At 30.6% G+C, this 20,004-nt stretch overlaps 2 protein-coding genes and 1 long non-coding RNA gene across 3 annotated transcripts; 1 reads left to right on the forward strand and 2 right to left on the reverse strand.

Moving 5' to 3' along the window:
* Positions 1-367: 367 nt before the first annotated feature.
* LOC130991919 (uncharacterized) lies at positions 368-1,291 on the reverse strand. Its single transcript, XM_057916372.1, has 2 exons — positions 871-1,291; positions 368-784 (listed from the first exon to the last, which is right to left on the reverse strand). Exons 1-2 carry the CDS (start codon positions 1,068-1,070, stop codon positions 547-549), a joined length of 438 nt encoding a protein of 145 aa, XP_057772355.1. The 5' UTR covers positions 1,071-1,291; the 3' UTR covers positions 368-546.
* Positions 1,292-1,641: 350 nt separating this feature from the next.
* On the reverse strand, positions 1,642-3,276 carry LOC130991956 (uncharacterized). The gene is made up of 3 exons (XR_009091210.1): positions 3,111-3,276; positions 2,737-2,864; positions 1,642-2,538 (listed from the first exon to the last, which is right to left on the reverse strand). It is a non-coding gene; the product is annotated as an uncharacterized LOC130991956 (long non-coding RNA).
* A 4,195-nt stretch (positions 3,277-7,471) lies between these two features.
* LOC130991903 (translationally-controlled tumor protein homolog) lies at positions 7,472-9,456 on the forward strand. Its single transcript, XM_057916356.1, has 5 exons — positions 7,472-7,675; positions 8,390-8,463; positions 8,622-8,750; positions 8,831-8,988; positions 9,178-9,456. The coding sequence occupies exons 1-5, from the start codon at positions 7,648-7,650 to the stop codon at positions 9,293-9,295; spliced, it is 507 nt and encodes a 168-aa protein (XP_057772339.1). The 5' UTR covers positions 7,472-7,647; the 3' UTR covers positions 9,296-9,456.
* Positions 9,457-20,004: the final 10,548 nt, after the last annotated feature.

Raw genomic sequence — 20,004 nt, forward strand, 5'->3', positions numbered from 1 at the left:
ATAGACAACAAACAAAGCCATTGATTTAGGAATAAATAAGGCAGCTCATGAACTTGATAGTTTTTCTTTACTTTCTGAGGATGTAATGATCTGGAAGTCGGATTTTCCGTCCTGACTTCTTGATATTGTACATTCAGACTTGATTTAATATATATCGTCCTTCCTGTTTCAAAAGAAAAAGTTTAGGAGATGAAAGTTGGATTATTTAGGAATAGTTCTTGTATTTAATTTACATATAATTATTTAGAATTTTGAATGTTTTAAAAATCATAGTTGAACATAACTTAAAAGGGTTTATTAAAGTTTCGCCAAAATTGGTGTGTTATGAACAAAGAAACAAAATATTTTATGAGGCTAAAAATAGTCATGATAAACAAGACCTAAATTTACGGGAAAACTAAGTAAAAAAAATCAAATCAAATGTAACATTACATACTAAGCACAAAATTCATTTTCTTTTTTCATGGTACAAACCCATTGTTACCTAACAACTATTCTAGCACCTGAAAGGATGAAACCTAAATTTGTTTCATGAGTCGAGCGACTCTAATGTTGCTCCTCTTGAGATCGATCCTCACTCGAATTTGTCGTCAGCGAAAGCTCTAAAGACGGATCGCCGTATGACTCGTAAGACAAGAGCGACTCGTATGCCGTCGTATTGGTGTGCACGCTATTTTCTTCTCGTCTTTGGTGGATTAGCTCGCTATCAACTATCGTTGAAGATGGCAAATTGTTACGGAAACGAGTACGATGATAAACTGCTCTAACTTCTCCAGCATTTGGCCTAACAAAAACTCATATGAATCAATACTTCAGCCTACAAGTTTAAATTATATTGTATACAAAAAATAATTACAAAATTTGAAATACCTTGAAATAGATGTGTCTTGCATTACTACGCGATCGACCCTAGTTTGTCGGATGGAGTTGGAACCTTGTGGGCTACCATAAGTCCTTAGCAGTGCATCGGCATTCAAGGAATCGTTGCCATAAACGGCTGAAGTGTTGCCTTCATAATTTGAAGGGAACACTACAGTGTTATGGTGATAGTGCACTGTAGGGGCTATCATTGGTAACCTAAGATCTTGACTACCGATTTGATCCCTATATTATATTTGAAATAATATCTTATTATAATTTGCCATCATATTAGTCTGCACATTTAACCATGGCTTGTTAGTTGCTGCCCTGAAAAAATTAACTATGACTTGTACAATAAATATTTACATTATGATTGCTACATAAAGTTAGAGGGATTTAAAGTGTATCATCTATTATAGCATTTGTGTCAAAATTAGAGCACTCCCATCAGATCACCTAAATGCATCACTAACTCTAAATTTAGGCTAAAACAATTGAAAATGAGATAAAAAAAATGCATCCAGCAGATCCCCTAAATTGGATGAGGCCCACAAAAATTTTTACACCTACCTAAATTCAATCTTAAATTTACACCCACCCAAAATTTATTTTAAGCTTATAATTAGTAGGGCCCACACATAATTATTGTTTTTACGTAGAAATAGGAGATCTGGTGTATGCATTTATAAAATCGAGATCCTAAAATTAAATAGGAAAGCTTTAGGAAGAAATATAGAAACATAATTTTGGGAATTCTGTTGGGAGTGCTCTTACATCCTCATACTAGTTGACAAAAATGCTTTCAAACAAGCTCCTATTTCTTCCCTTTACCAAAAAGAGGTATTGTTAGTACTACATTCGACTAAGAATAAATAAAAGAAAAATACACTAGTTTTGCGCCATAATTTGATTTAGTGAAAGTTTTTAACCTGATTTTTAACTCATTTTTTTAGAATTAACCTGATTTTTTTTATAAATTAACAGTATTAAATAAAAAAAATTAACCTAATTTTGATAAATTAACCTGATTTTTAACTCATTAATACATTATACAAGTCTTTTTTTTGAGGGTTCATTATACAAGTCTTACAAATTGATTTAGTTACAATTTAGCCCATAAGTATTTTTTCGCACCGAAATTCGAAAAATCCAATTTGCCAGATGGATATGCGATATGTTCACCCACATAAATTCAATGATCTGAAAATTTGAGATATTTCATATTATCAAAACGACATCTTTTTACTTATGGAAGAAAAAGAAAAAGGAAAAAAGCGTTATATTAATAACGTGAAACATGTCAATTTTCACACCTAACTATATTTATATGAGTTAAAATGTCACCGGTAAAATTCGGTCACCAATTAAATTTCCAACGCTATAAATTAGTAACAAACCTAAATTGTCACTAAATTACTCCTTAAGACTTAAATAATGCACTATTAATTAAAAAATTAATTAATATTGTCGCTAAATTAATTTATGGAGCTACTATATTAGTATATTTTCTTTAAATAAAACTATGAAATTAAAATCTATATAAAAAAAATCAATATTAAACGGGAAAATGTCAATTTCATCTTAAAGTGAGCTCAGAAGTTTCTATTATGTTACTTGCCTGGAAGTCGAAGAATCACCCCTTCCACCGTGTGAATATATGTGAATTTCAAGACGACGCTGCAATAAAAATAGTTTTTTTTTAAAAAGTAATTAATTAATTAGTCTATTATGCAAATAGAAACACACAGTGTGTCCACCATAATTAAATTCAATCCATAGTTTTTTTATTTAATTTTAATTAGGATATATCCATCTTAATTCAAATTAATTAATTCAATTATAAAGAACACACTGTGCATCTTTACATTGATTTACCTCGCCTACTGAATAGTCTTCGTCATCGTCAAGTTCCACTTCAGGAAAAAGCCATTCACCACTTTCCACCACCCTACAATTTGGGCATTTCATTTCGCTTCTGTAGTTGAATTCTGAACCAATACAATCTATATAAACACAGAAAAATGTATTCATATAATCATATGTGGTAGCAACATTATTTCTTTAAAATTGAATAATTTCATTTTTTTTTTCTAAGAAAACTATAAGTGAAGAAAATATAAGAATTAAGACACAAATATAAGCAAATTTAAATAACAGAAAAATCAAGAAATAGTAAACAATATACAATAAAAAAGAGTGAATAATAATTTTTTGATATAAAAAAAAATCAGATAATAATATATATATACCCAAGTGAAAGAGATGGCCACAAACGAGCTCTGCTTTTCCTCTACTATTATCATCTACAACTGAGTTTAAACATATGGTGCATAACCGCGAACTCATCTCTCTCTATCTCTCTCTCTCTAAAACAATGAGAAATAAAAATAGTGTGGATTAGTATGTATATATAGCCAAAAAATAGCATAAAAAATATTTGAATTAATTCAAATGGTAGGCTAAGCATCTGTGAAACACTGTTTCTGTCCACCACTGCATTAATGATAAATTTGCAGTGTCTCTCGCCATAAATTTACAACAGAGAACCAGCCAAGTAACAGCCAAAAATCCACAATAAATATTATTTTCCTGCAATAGATTTCGAGATTATGTGATGCAATTTGACAACAATAATAAATCTGATTATATATCCACAGTAAATAATATTTTCCACCTATAGGAATTTGAGTGCGTTCACATTGACCAAATATGTCTTTGAATGTGAAATTATAGTAATATGTCTCAATGAATTGATTAGTTTATAAGTTTTTTTTTTGGCAAATCAACAATTAAATTTATAGACCATTCCAACGGTGTACTCAAATTTGAGATAAATCCCCTTCAAAAAAATTTTTTGAGATAAATTAAAAACTATATTAACAAATTAATAATAAACTAATAAAATTTGGACTTGAATTGGAAATTTCTCTGTCACCAGGTCAATATATACGCACAAAATTTAAACTATCCGTATTAATGATTCTTTTAAAGGATCATATTCACGATTTCTGTTGAGGGGATCGTATTAATGATTTAGTGCTCGTTTGGTTCAAGTAGATGAATGTAAAGAGAATGGAATCAAATAAAGGAGTGAAATGGTAACAATAATAATTAATTTTATTGAGCGTTTGGTTTAACAACGAAAATGAATCATTAGTAATAGATTCCATTTTTTCTTGTTTCTCCTCTATTTTGAGGAGTAACAAATTGGATGATTGAATTATCCTCACATAAGGGTAATGGTTAACTCATTATCTAAACAAAACAATAAGTAATTGATTCAATTAATTGAATTCATTTTCAACATCTAAAAATACTCAATCAAACGTAGGTTTAATGGCACGTAGTTGGGGAGTCGAGGTTTTATTTCTTATAACCAATTGATTGCGTGTACGAATTCTACAAATACCTTTTGGGTCATAAATTTTGAAGTGTTGCATTTTAAATAAATTTTGATTTGATTTGTTCGTTTTTTTAAAAAATAATAATAATTAGAAGTTTGAAGCGTTGCATTTTAAATAAATTTTGATTTGTTTGTTCGTTTTTTTTAAAAAACAATTAGGGATGGCATGATTGACTCGTTGGTCCATTTTGCAGCCTTATAAGAAGATGAATATTACTAAATTACAATACTTTGCTATCTGAATACTTATTGTTGGTGTAACTTTTAATCAATATCAATATATATATATATATATATATATATATATATAAATATATAAAAGCACGACCACTTTTAGAAATAGTAAATTATATTTTTCTATTAAAAATTATCTTACTATTTTTGAAAATATTCTTTTAAATTTTATTTATTAGTAGTTTATTTCGTCTATTTTAAATGATACAAATATCTTTTTGTTATCATTTTTTCTACTCATACAATTTATTACATTTTCATGATTTGTAGTTTTTATTTTAAAATGAGTTTGTAGCCTAACTTTACCTTCTATGACCATATTAAATACGTTTTAATTAAATATGTAATAATATATTTTTATCTAATCATAAAATGTTCGGTGTATATATATATATATATATATATATATATATATATAGCGCGCTCCAGTGAGACCCCATAATTTTCGTGAAACACTAGGACAATGAATAAGACATATAATACTAATGAACAAAACGTATATCTAATGAACAAGATGTATATACTGATGAAAAATGAAATTTAAAAAATTCGTAATGAATAAGACATATATACTGATGAACAAGGCCGTATATACTGATGAACAATGCATTATATGCTGATGAATAACAAAATTTAAAATATTCTGCTCCCTCCAGGATTCGAACCTTGTGAAAAAAAATCACCCTCCATACACATTATCAGTCATAGGATTGATAAAATAAACGCACCAGATCGTGCCCTAGATCTCACTAAAATTAGGGGGTCTCATTGGAGCGACCCCCTATATATATATATATATATATATATATATATGTTACTATATAATATAAATAAAATTATCAAAATATTAATATATATAAAATTTATGATTATATATTGATTTTTAACATATGTATTTACTTATCTTTCTTTCATGAATATTTAGTCAACAAGTATAAAAGAAATTTTGAATATTTTAGATTAATCAAGCCACTATAATAACGACAACATATTGTCGTAATTAGTAACTTTTATTTTTAATTATATTTCATACAATATATGTATATATATATATATATATATTAATTTTAATCTACAATAGATAAGATCTTATAGTTTATGAATGTTCATTAATTTAATCTAATACATATCTATATAATAATAGTATAGCAGGTGCAAAAACATCCAAACATTCAAAATTATAATTATTTAAACAAAATAACTAATAATATGAATATTATATGTAATCAAAGTAGTCAACTAAAAGTAATTTGTCACTCGCATATACAAACGTAACAGATTAAATTTTCACCTTTAAAAAATTTGAGGACATTATAGAGCAGCAACTCTCAATCAAGACAAGTGATTTACTACATTTGATACAAATTTTATAATTTTTCAGTAAAATATACGAACTAAGAGGTGATCGGGATTAAAAATTTAGAATAAATCAAATTCGTTATTACAATTTGAACTTATGAAGATGATCATTTTTTTTTTCATGAAGAGTCTATTTCGATATAAAAAGAAAGCAAGAATGTGAAAATGTCAGTTCAAAATAATTTCACCTCATTGAATTTTTTTTAAAAATAATTTACTTTCTTCAAAAATATCTTAAACTTTTATATTATCTTATGTCATTTTCCTCATTCAATTTATTCCATTAAAAAAAATAATTCATATTAGTTTCAAATTTATCTAACAAAAATAATAAATTCCATTGAAATAGAGTATAAATTTTAGTGTGCTCAAAACAATCATTCAACTTTTTCTCATCTCTATTGTCCTGATCCGCATTGATAAAATATAATCTATTATTTTCAATTAAATAGGCTTATTTTTCTTTTCCAAATATCCTAAAATATAGGTTGATTTTCATAAAAGGTAATGCATTTTTAAATTATTTATAAATATATATCTATTTAATTCTTTAATTAACTATTGCATTAATTTATTGTCAAATAATACATATGGGCATATTAGGAAGTTACTTGTATTTTTCTTTTCCAATGATTTTCTTAATCCTTGTGCAAAATTCAATCAGCCTATATATAATTGGAACGAATTAAGTATTTTGAAAATTCAATCAACATATATAATTGGACGAATTAAGTATTTTGAAAAAAGTCTGAGTTGTATAATATGCATCAAAGAATAAAACTTATAGAAAATATTTTTTGCTAATATGCATAAACAAAAAATTTAGAAAATCTTTCTTACTTGGTAGAATATATGAATATTTTGATGGACATTTTAACTAGCTAATAATGATCGTTGATAAAAATATATTGTTAATTAAGATATTAGTCATTGATTTTACTCACATACAACTATAAAAAAGTCACATTTATTTGAACAATTATAGTATTAGTTAGATCTATCTTATATAAACAAAAAAAATTATGAATGTTATCTTTTAAATAATGAAAATATTACTAATTTTATTATAGTTGTATAATATAAAAAAACATTAAACTTAAAAAAATATAAATTATTTATATTTTTTTAATAATTTAATTAAATAACTATTATCGTGGATCGCACGGGAACAAAACTAGTTAGTGAATAAAAATTAGGGGTAAGTGCCTGTAAATCCATAACGTTTACACGGAATTGGTTTTTGCTCCTATGTTGAAAGGTGTGGCCCCTAAATACATAACCTTTTATTTTATCCTGTTTTTATCCCGTCATCGATTTTTTCTTACGCCGACGCCGGAAATTACACGGTGGGCCAACGCATCAATTTCGGCTGCCCACCGTGTAATTTCTGGCGCCGGCGTAAGAAAAAATTGGTGATGGAATAAAAATCAGACAAAATAAAAGGTTATGTATTTAGGTTGTTATGAATTTACAGACAATTATCCCTAAAAATTATTGCTTTGGGCCAGAAGCTAGTAATGATTTTTGGTAATTTTTTTTTTATCAATATTATTGAGACTTCTAGTGCAATCCATTATATAAAGAGGCCCAAGCCCAATGGTAAAGTTAGAAAATGAGATAGAATTGTAAATAAAAGAGAATTCGTGTCTTGTATATTAATTTGAGATTGTCAAAAACCCTCGGCCTCATGTATATATATACGAACTCAGCCTCCATTATTAATTCTCTCATTTCAGTCTCTCTCTAGACTACATTGATTGAGAGCTGAAAATCGTGAAAATTGTGCAATCATGTTGGTTTATCAAGATTTGCTCACCGGTAAATTTTCTTTCTTGTTTTTAATGTATATTTAGTTTTTTATTTGGATTTGAATTTATGTTTCTTTTTATGGTGTTAAGGTTTTCAATGGTTATTGTCGTGTCTAGATCTATTTGTCAGCTGTAATCTTTTTTTTCCTAGTGGGTTTTGGTTACTGCTTAAAACTGATTTTGTTGTTAGGGTGATAGATCTGTTTCTGATTTAATTGAATTTTGCTGTTCGATGTCTTTTGTTGGCTGGTTGGTGGTTTAGGATTAAGGATTGATAAAAAAGATTAGATCTTTCTGTTACATATTAGCTTTGAGATTTGTTTTTATCTGAAGATATAGTATTTCATTATTTTGGCCTTTTCATTATTCGAATTGGGCTTAACTGTTGAAATATGAATTTCGTTGTTACTTTTTAGCTTGGTAAATGCATAATCATTTATAATTGAATGTTTACTGCAGTGTGATGATTCAAAAGCATGAAAGATTGACTTTTGAGTATCGAGATTGTTACTAGTAGGAATTTGTGAACTTCATACATATTTTCTTTATCTCATGCTTCTTTAAGTGTTTGATGAATTTGTTGAGGATATCTTGTTGCTCTATTATATATGGTTGTTACATATGCTATGTAATTTTGTAGGTGATGCTTTGTTTCATGAATTTATAGAGGATATTCTGTTGCTCTATTATATCTGGTTTCTTAAATAGACTATGATATTTGTAGGTGATGAACTCCTCTCCGACTCTTTTCCCTATAAGGAAATCGAGAATGGAGCTCTATGGGAAGTCGAGGGAAAGGTTAGATTTTTTAGTTTGCAACGTGATTTATATGTTTGTAGTTTTTTTTTTTGAGGCGATATACGTTTGTGGTTTTAATCACATTATTATTTTAGTTTCCCTTTATAAGACTGTTGGAGATTTGATTCTTGTGTTGTAAACTTTCTTATGCATCACAGTGGGTAGTTACTGGATCAGTTGATGTCGACATTGGTGCAAATCCTTCTGCCGAAGGTGGTGGGGAGGATGAAGGTGTTGATGACCAAGCAGTCAAAGTTGTTGACATTGTCGACACATTCAGGCTGCAGGTTTGCTTTCTATAATTCTTGTGATATTTATGTTTGACAATGATATTTTTGATTTTGTGGTCTGACCAAATTTTCTTTAGGAGCAACCTCCCTTTGACAAGAAGCAATTCATTGGTTATATCAAGAAGTACATTAAGACGTTGACCCCTAAGCTCGATGCTGAGAAGCAAGACGAGTTTAAGAAGTCCATTGAGGGAGCAACCAAGTATCTGGTCTCTAAAATCAAAGATCTTCAATTGTATGAATTCTCTCCCTATCTTCCGTATAACATTGGAATTGTTGGCTTGATCTCCAATTTATGAAGCAATTATTTCTTTGGTTTTACCTCTTATGTATAGATTCATGCTAAGATTGCAATGTTTGTGCATGTCTTTTCTCGAGTATATTGGCTAGAATGATGAATGTGTACTTTTTTCTCTGGTTTTAGTTTTGTCGGAGAGAGCATGCACGATGATAGCTCCTTGGTGTTTGCCTACTACAAGGAAGGTGCGACCGATCCAACATTTTTGTACTTCGCCCATGGTTTGAAGGAAATCAAGTGTTGAGTGTTTCTTACAGCCACATATTTTTATGTTGTTGTCCTTTGTTATCTCTACTCGTTGAGACATCCTAATTCGTGTGGATTTTAAGTTAAGATTATTTCTAAGGTATTGCAGTTTTGACCTTGAGACATAATGATTTATTGCTTATTTTGGGTTTAAGGTTACTTTGTTGTGAGTTGCAATTTGACCATATCAATTACTTTTGAAATATTTTGTTTTAGAATATGAGCATCTTTGCAGCATATGCTTGTGATCCTCTTTATAGTCTGTAGGCATCGTTCTTTTTCTTTTGCATAAAGGCTCTGCACCAACCTGTTATTATGGCATAAAGTTAGCTTTTTCCCCTTTTTTTTGTTGGCAATGGTTGCTTGGTTTGAAAAGATTTTTGTAATTCTAGATCGTGTGTTACTTTAAAAATTTGTAATTTGTAATTTTTTATTTGGTGGGTTGTTTTCTTTTATATGGAATATTGTGGTATGATGGATCAAATATTTTATTTCATACATACTTCAAAAGCATATTGAGGCAACCAAGATTTTATTGGGCCTCGAATAATCATGAGAAGTCTAAAGCATACTGAATTGCAGTATTATATAGTTCGAGTTAAAGGTATTTAGTGAGATTTAATCTTACTAGTTTTTTCTTTTTTCTTTTTTGAGGAAACTTTTTCTTTTTTTTTTTTTTTGGTCAGAAAAAATTTATTGAAGAACCAAAAGGTACCAGAGGTACCAAAACAAGGTCAACAAAACAAGGGAAAGGAAGAACAGTCGTCGCCAGACGAAAGAGAAAACAACCAAAAACAGGACAAAAATCAGTCCACAAGACTAACTGCATCAAACCAAGATCTGAAATCAGGAGAAGGTGAGCCCAAGTGAAAAGCCTTCTGCCATCCCCACAGGCGAGTTTTGATTTCTGCAACAATTTTTTCTTTGGCCCAACACCCATGGTCAAAAGTGCATCTATTTCTTTGTTTCCAAATGCACCAGATAACACAAATCCAAACACCGGAAAGGAATCTGATATCCTTCTTACGCCCGAGATTAATGAAAGCAAGGAAGTGGTCATTTCTAGTAGAAGGAAGAGTCGACTGAACACCGAGCCAAGAAAGGAGCACATACCAGATTTCAGTGGACTTGGGACAAGAGAAAAAGAGATGCTCCATGTCTTCATCATCAAGGTTGCACAGTTTGCAAACGATCTCCGAGTTCGGGATAGGAACCTGCCTCTTCAGGAGGTTGTCGGTCGTCGCCATTCTTCCACATAACGTCCTCCAAGCAGTAACTTTAGCCTTGTGAGTGGCTGGGGCTTTCCAGATGAAAGAGAAGGCAGGGTTCTTCTGTTGGGGGTTGCTAACCCCATCGCGTATTGCCTTGAGAGCCGACTTAACAGAGAAACAACCATCCGGCGATAGTTTCCATCTCCAGGTATCGGTTTTCCCCATCACCAGCTTAACATTCTTGATAAAAGACAGAAGGATAGAGACTTGGTCTTTCTCTCTATCTAGAAGGGTTCTTCTCCACTGCAAATCCCATTCCCAGGCTCCTTCGTGCCAACTTCCCATACTTTTAATGCTGCCCCCTGGTTGTTACTGAGGCGAAAGAGTCTAGGGAAGCGGTCGCATAGTCTCGTTCTCCCTGTCCAGTGATGATTCCAAAAAGAAGTTGACTCACCATCTCCTAACTGAAAATCCAAATTGTCCATAAACCATCTACCACTTTCCCCCTTGCTCAAACTCAGCACTTTATTCCACCAACAGGAAGGCGAAACCCTTCCCCCTTTCAAGGTGATCCCATCTGTATCCCAAACGATATCTCCCTTAACTGCCCTGACCGCCCGAGCCCATAAGGTCTCTTTTCCGGTGAGAAAACGCCACATCCACTTAGCCATTAAGGCCAAGTTAAATTTCTCCAGGTCAATGATTCCCAGCCCGCCTTTTTCCTTCTCAGCACAGAGATTCTCCCATTTAAACCAATGGATCTTTCTCTGATCCATACCACCTCCCCAAAGAAAATTACCCACCAAAGCTCGGATTTCAGACAGAACACTCTTGGGGAGTAAAAGAAATGAGAGCTGATAGATAGGGATCGAAGAGAGGACTGAGCGAATCAGAGTAATCCTGCCGGCCAGAGAGATCTTACGGTTCTTCCATTTTGTAATTCTGTTTTTGATTTTGTCGACAATATACTTAGAATCTGCTACCCTTGACAGTCGGGTTCCAATCTGAATCCCCAGATAATTAGTCGGGAGGACCCCTGCAGAACAGTTTAATTGATCCGCCATTTCTTTGACAACAGAAATATCAGTCCGTACTCCAAAAATGGTACTTTTATCAAAGTTTACCTTGAGGCCAGAGATCAAAGCGAAGAGTTTGAGGATACATTTAAACGCCCAAGTATTTTCTTTCTTTGCCGGGGCCACAAACATCGTGTCGTCGGCATATTGCAGATGGGAGATATGGCATCCTGAATTTCCTAGCTTAACAGGCTCCAAAAGATTCAAGTGGACTGCTCTTTCGATAAGGAAATTCAGGCCTTCTGCGACGATAAGAAAGAGGAAGGGTGAAATGGGGTCGCCTTGTCTGAGACCGCGCTGAAGAGGAAACTCGCCCGAAGGACTGCCGTTAACCAGAACATTGGCAGTGGCTGAAGTCAGGCATCCCGAAATCCATTGTCGCCATTTAGGACTAAAATTCATCTTCTCCAACATAAGATCGAGGAAGGACCAATCGACAGTGTCATAAGCCTTGGCGAAGTCCACTTTGAACAAAGAAACTCCAATATTCCTTTTCCTAGCATCCTCGATGATTTCGTTCAGCACAATAACGCCATCAAGGATGAACCTTCCTTCCACAAAAGCACTCTGGCAATCAGAAATGATAAAATGCATAACCTGTTTAATTCTTGAAGCCAACACTTTAGCGATCACCTTGTAGAGGCAATTGATAAGAGAAATGGGTCTGTAATCTTTCATCTCAGAAGCCGCCTCTTTCTTTGGGATTAACACGATGAAAGAAGGATTACAACCTCTCGCCAGTTTGCCATTGGAATGGAAATCCTTCAAGACCTCGCACAAATCACGTTTGATGATGCTCCAACACTTCTTCATGAAGAGAAAATTAAAACCGTCGGGCCCCGGGCTTTTGTCCCCTGCACATCCCCAGACAGCTTCCTTGATCTCTATCTCTGAAAAAGGAGAATCAAGCCATTCTCGCGTTTCTTGGGGAATTTTGTTCTTGAAAAGATCATCCGGAATTTTGTTCTTGAAAAGAAACTTTTTCTTTTCATTTACTCTTTAACTTACTAAACTATTTTCAGGGTCATTTCTTTGTATTCTTGTTTGAATCTGAAGTATTTCTGTATAAAGATTTCAAACTAGTAATTGACAAGAAAATTTGACTGAACTTAGATTGTGATTTTATATACTCTTGATTTACATCTAAAAGCAAACATAATACTACTTGATTTAACTTTTATAGTGTGAAGAAAAAAGAAATACTCCATATTGATTTAACTTTTATAGTGACAAGAAAAGGAAAAAGCAAAAAGGCAAAAGTGTAGCCGTCCCCTGCCGACTGCCCGTATCACCGCTCCACCTTAACACCATCTACCGATTTATTTTTTATATTTATAAAATTAAGATTTTTTAATTATTTATCGATTCAATTTTTCGGTTGATGTATTTATAATATCCCGTTAAACTATAGATACATTGAATAAATACTGATTTAGCAGGTACCAACAATCAAGTATTCTCAAAAAAAAAAAAAAAAAATCAAGTTTGAATTTTATTCTATTTGAATTAGATTTAGATATGTGGACAATATAATGATTCTTCTGATATGTTAGTGCTTAATTTAATACTGTGGATTGTGTTATTTCATTTGTGTAGAATTAGCCCGAGAAATCTGTGTAGAGTATTCAAATTATTATGAGATTTGAATAAATTTTTTAATCACAAGGTCATTATTGTACGAAAATAATTATGGGACTTGAATAAATTTTTTAATCACAAGGTCATTATTGTACGATGCAAACATGGATTTAGGTCATTGAAATTGGAGATCTCATGTGTGTCAAATTAGTGTATCGTGTGTAGTATTAGTATGAGTATAAATACGTGTAGAATATTGGGATTTTTATGAAATTCGAATAAGATGCAATTGTAATTATATCGATGCAAATATGAATTTCGGTCATTACACTTGGGAATTGGGATCATGTTATATCCATTTGAGATTTATTTTATGCCTCTCGTGGACTAATTTCATTTTCGACATTAGGTTTGACTTCGACTTTTTCTATTTTGGGATGTTTTGAATGTTTTTATTATTTTGTTAAATTTTACAAAGATATAGGTTTGCTTCTGAAATTATGAAGTACAATATCTGCAGTATATATGATACACCTCCACGTTATAAAAGGTTAAATCAAGAGAGTCACTAGCTAAGAAAATTAAAACATTATATAATCACTCTCAATTATTTGAATATCAGCTGATAAGGATAAAAAACAAATATGTCTACCCATATTATTGGTCCCAAAATTATAATTTAGAGTTATCAGTATGATTATTATTTAAGGATAAAAATAAGAGTTTAGCATCTCACAAATGTACAAACATTTTACAACGAAAAATTACTATGCAAGCTTTTTATACAAATAAAACACACAATTATTTGAGAAATACAATTTACAGAATTGCAATGTCTCTTGGTGGAAACCGACAATTGACATGTCACTCGAAGTATTACTTCAGAAATAGCATCTACAAAATCTCATCATGCCAAACATATCCTACACAAATTAAGCAAAATAATCCTTGAAATTCGAAAGCGAAATGGAAATCAATAAACTCAAATTAAACACTAATAACCTACAACTTCATGGTAATTACAATCCACATTGTTTGTTTAGGCTTGCAAGTCCAATTAAAAGGATGAATTAAAAGGATGAATCAAGAAATAGTTCAGAATCTTTTTGAGGAATTGGCTCCAAAATATATTTTACAGATGATAATACAATATAAAATAAAAAAATATATTATTATCGGGATTGATAGCCATAATTTCATCCGAACTATCCTAGAAAAAATTCAACCACTTCACATGAGGATCTCTTTGTGGAAGACAATTGAGGATTAGCTTTAATAGATTTTTTGATTAAATTATATTATTTTATCAATCATGCACGATAGATTAACATACAAGACTGCATACGCATATGTTACAAAATATTAAATTGAAACGAAATATGAAATTAAGGATGGGATTGCAAATTAATCAAAGGGTTAACCAAGTCATGCAATGTTGGGGACTTGTAGATTGTAGTAATATTTAATAATTAGATACTTTAAGTTAAAGCAAGATTTTAATTAATTAAAAAAAGAAGTGTACTGCAAGGCATGACAAGGTAGGCTGCATCTGACGTGGGCATAACTACTTGATTTTTCTATAATTCAAAATCAATTTCTATTATTTTTAACGTGTTTCCCTTTTTTCTATAGAAGAATAAAGTTTCTTTCAAAGATGATTTGTTATTACTAAATAAATCAATCACTCTTTTAAAGATGATTTGTCATTAAACATAACCATTGGAAGAGGTTTCCTAATCCCAAAGACCGTGTAGATGGATGGGACTAAGAGTTGGCTTTCAAGTGGAATTAAAATTTTAAAACAACTTTCCAAAAATTAAAATGAATATTATATTTGCTGAAGAAAACGACATCAACTTACTAAAATTATTAATTAATATTGGCCAAAAACCTAAGTCCTATTATTAAAATCCATCTAGCAAATTCATGCACATTCCACATGGACAATCCTGATTCCAAAGAAATGGTCTTATCTAATTTCATGATTTTCTTTGCATGTAATTTTCTTTATATTTGGCATATTATGAAAGATTAACAAACGATAGTAAAGTCTGGTAGGGTGAATTTTCGACTTTTTTTACACAATTAAAAGAAATAAAAAAATTATTTTTATTCATTGATCGAATTGCAATCGTATTAAATTTCCAATATAAATACTTCAATCGTTACTTTTTAATTTGTACTATTAGTGATACTCTTATATAGTTGTAGACATGTAGTGCATGAAGAGTTAGGGGATAAACACTTATTAACATATAAAATACGAACTAGATAAAATGTATTAATTTTATGTAGAACACATATGAATTTGTTGTGTAAATATATGAATTACGAAAAATAAATTTTTTGCTATCTATTGGATTCGAAATTGAGACCATGAATTCATCAAATAAGGTGGTGAATCAACAGTAGATCTCTTGATGATTTAAAGGTTGAAAATGATTTTTATTTCACAAAAATTTGGGTGCAACCTGTTGCACCGTATTCAGTTATACAAATGACACTGCCTATAATTGACACCATTCGGTTATACAAATGACACTGTATATATATAATTGACATTATTCGGTTATACAAATGACACTATGACATTTTAAAATGTTATAATATCATTTGTATAATCGAATAGTGTCATTTATATACTCAAATAATGTCATTTACACGGTTAGTATCATTTGTATAACTGAATAGTGTTAATTATACACAATGTCATTTACAATGTTATACTTCCATTTATACGCAATGTCATTTGTATAATTGAATTGTGTCATTTACACGATTTTGGTCAAGATGCAGATCAGGGTGCAACATAATTGTATGGTGCAATCGGTTGCACCCATGACCACCTCTTTTATTTTAATCCACCCCCATAGTGTATATTAGTATATACATACTTGTATATGATTACTTCCAACCATTGAGTTGATCACTAGCTATTTCTTATTTTCTTCATTAACGATGTTTAGAAGTGGATCAAAATAGATCAAGAAGTGTACATACAAATGTATCTTAGAATCTATCAGATTGTGAAATTTAGGTAATTAGTCAAAATCCTATAGAGATCGATGCTTTTGTGAGAAATTGCTGATACCAACTCATGCAGATGTGTTTTTAGTCAGTAGAATAGTAATCGGTACGTAATGCTTACACAATTGTAATTTATTAGGTATCTAATTAACTTATATTATAATTTATTTATTTTATATTTGAGATACTTGCTGCTTATGAATAGGGATGGGAAATTAATGACAATGAATTGAATTTGGACATTCAATTTTTTTTTTGGCTTAGGTCCAGATTCGTCAAATCATAAAAATGAGATCCGGGTTTCGAATTCATAAGATCTACGAATATATGTCCCTAAGAGGACACCAAGCGGTGCAATCTCCTGTTTGTGAACAGTGAGGTCCTGGGTTCAAACCTCACTGCTCCCCCTCCCCAACTCCCCTAAGTCAAGTTTAAAAAAAAAAAATCTACGAATATATAGTTATAGATTCAAATTTATATACGAGTATTTTTTTGAATTTTAAAATTAATCATTAAATGAACTAAAAACATAATAACACTATAATACAATCATTTAAAGGCAAGTCATTACGCAAAAAGAGAAAGCATTATAATCATCCAAAATAAGTCATAAAACCACATACGAAAATATTACAATCATCAAGTGCCAACACGACACAAACATAAGAAATAAGGAAATTGTTGTAAATATATCTAAAATATATATTTCCCTATTAAATGACTTAACCTAAACCCTAACCCTAGCTTTGTATCTCCTATAAATAGAGGCATTTAGTCCTCATAATATGCAGTTCCTACAGATTTATTCTCTCTATGCTCTCTACGCAATTATCTCTTCTACTCCTCTTTTCTCTAGTTTATAACACGTTATCAGCACGAGTCTCTAATCAATTGAGTGAATATTGAAAGTATGCATTTCAAATCAATTGATTTAGATTAGAGGTATGCTCTTGAAAAGAATCGAATCTCTAATCCTGAGTATGGAGATATGCCCTAGGAAAGAATCGTGTCTTTCCATCGAGGTACTATTCGATATTCTAATAAATTTATGTTCTTTGATTTATGAAATTGTTAGAATTGTAAGATTTAATTACTTCTATGTTCGTATGACATTCCATCGAGGAAATCATTTTTTTATCACGACGGCTGCATTTAGATTAAACATTCGATTTTGTAATGGTGTCTCTAATTCACGAGTATTCATGAATTGTGCCTTGTATTTGATAATCGCAAATCATATATCAGAGTGAAACATGATACTTGGAGTAATTGTCAATTAGTAATCCCTAGTTTTGTCTTATACTTAATAGAATTGAAGGCAAATTGTGCATAAGGGATTATTGGGTGCAGACTGTGCAGTAGTGGCAATTATATCTATTTGAATTCACTATTTTAGTCAAATCATATTCTTTTGTCACTCTAATTCCCCTTTTTCCTTTAAATTTTTGCTTGAATATGTATAGATCAGTTTGAATATTATTAAATGTCACGATTATGAAGATCAAGTTCTAAGAGTTCTCTTGTTGATATTGATTATACATTTTGTTAATATAGTGTTTATAACTATTAATATATTTTCATAGTTTCCTGAAGAAACATGAATTTATAATTCTTAATAATCTATGAGATTATTAAAAATAAATCGTTGAAGTCTTTGATGAAAATACAACGATATAGCTTCATATTAAATATGAAATATAATGTGTTCCTGATGAACATGTGAGATAAAATTAATATTCTGAAAGAATATTAAAGTATTGAGATTGAATTTTTATTTTAAGCTTTATTTTGGCATTTCCTTATTATTTAGTATTTAATTTATTATTAAATTGCTTTACTTTATATTGAATTAATATTGATGCTCCCGAAGTAGCACAATTAATATTCCTGAAGAATATTACATGTTCTTGAAGAACAATTTATATTTTAGGTGATATATGTTTATTCTTGATGAAAAATAACATATACACATAATTTAAATATTACAAGCTCTTGAAGAGCAATTGATCTTCTCAATTCAATTGTTTTTGAACTATTATTGAGAATATGAGTTATACAATTAAAAATTGATAATATTTTTGTGTGGGCTCCGGAAGAGCTTCATTGATTTTCCCATGAGAATTGAATAATTATACAAGATCAATTATTTTATCATATAGTCATATCGAGATGAATATCAAATTCATACACCCAAATGATTTTAAAATAACTCAAGACTTGAGTATTTGGGTTGTCTACATTACAATTAGTGCGTGATTAAAATACCTCCTGAAGAGGATTTCTCATCTACTAAACTATTTTATCATCATTCAAATGCACTCATAGCTCTATGAAAATTATATGTATACATTATGAAAAATACATATATAGAGCCAATAATTGAGGATCAATTCATATGTTGTTACTTTGATTTATCCAACTTAAAACTTTTTTCGGCATTAGGGGAAGATATGAATGATGAATTACACAATGCCGTAAATTTCTCGTTGGATTAATTATGTTATATTCACGCATTATGAACTAGAAGTTCAACAAATTATAATTGACTGCCAAATGAGTGAAATCTTATATATATATATATATATATATATATATATATATATATGTCATATTGCACCACAAATAATTTAAGTCCACGAAGGACGAAATTGATTTAATTCTTATTGACGCCAGAAGCGTAAACGACCTATTGGTGCCTAAGATAAAATATCCGCGGATTACAAAATCAAATAAAGAACTCAAATAATTCCGAAACCTCATGAAGAGGATCGTCCTGAAGACGACAATCCCAATACATTTTGCACGTGCACTAAATTATCGTAATATTGGGATTACGAAACAACTAGACCAAATATTATGAAAAATGGTGAAAGTTTGGTTTTACTAAAGTTCCCATGAACTTTGTGAATACGTGAGAATCGTATAATAGAAAAAATTATAGTTGTCGACAACAACTTTTGCCTCAACAAACTGTTAGTTCAACTTGAAGATTATTTGGATCCAAAACAAATTATATTATTGTGCCAGAAGCACTTAAAAATATAGAAGTAATCAATGAGGTAGAGCCGAACTCACTAAATGAAAATAATTAAGCGAGGTTAGTAGCTCAAGGGATTGAGATTCCCAAATATATTCTCATGTTATGAATGACATTATGTTTCGTTATTTATATAACATTTTATGGCAGTACTCATTGATATAAATAACAAATTTATGGACGTTATGGTGTATTATTATATAGGCCATTAAACATAAATATATATGTGAAAGTCCATAATCAACTAAGGAAGTTCTTCCCGAAGAAAGAACATATATGAATACTCAAAACATGAGGAAGTTAACTTATGTCTAAAGATGAGTTTTGAAAAACTTAGTTTAAAACTAAGTATTGTCTTGACTTGTAGATCGAGCATCTTTTCAATAAAGTATTTCAAACTAATTGATTTAATCGACCTACCCGAAGAAGGTTTTTGATGAATATGAATATATCACATTCATTCACCTAGACCAAAAGAAAACAACGAAATTACTTAGGACTCGAAGTTCCTTACTTGTGTGCTATTGAAGCACTACTTTTATCATGCATGATATACAATTCGAAGTTGACTTGCTAGCAAGATTTAATGTTTCTCTAAGAAGGAGAATTTTAAATGATATTAACCATGTTATTGATTATATTCAAAGCAAATTACAATTGGTCTATGTTATGAAAGAAATAGAAATTTAAAGTTGGTGGATGATGTTGATAATTTATTTAATTTCGAAAACTATATTGAACACATTCAAGATTGTTATCTTGAGGGGGAGCAGGGTCT

The sequence above is a fragment of the Salvia miltiorrhiza genome, chromosome 7 (assembly GCF_028751815.1).
Source record: "Salvia miltiorrhiza cultivar Shanhuang (shh) chromosome 7, IMPLAD_Smil_shh, whole genome shotgun sequence".
Classification (NCBI taxonomy): Eukaryota; Viridiplantae; Streptophyta; class Magnoliopsida; order Lamiales; family Lamiaceae; genus Salvia; species Salvia miltiorrhiza.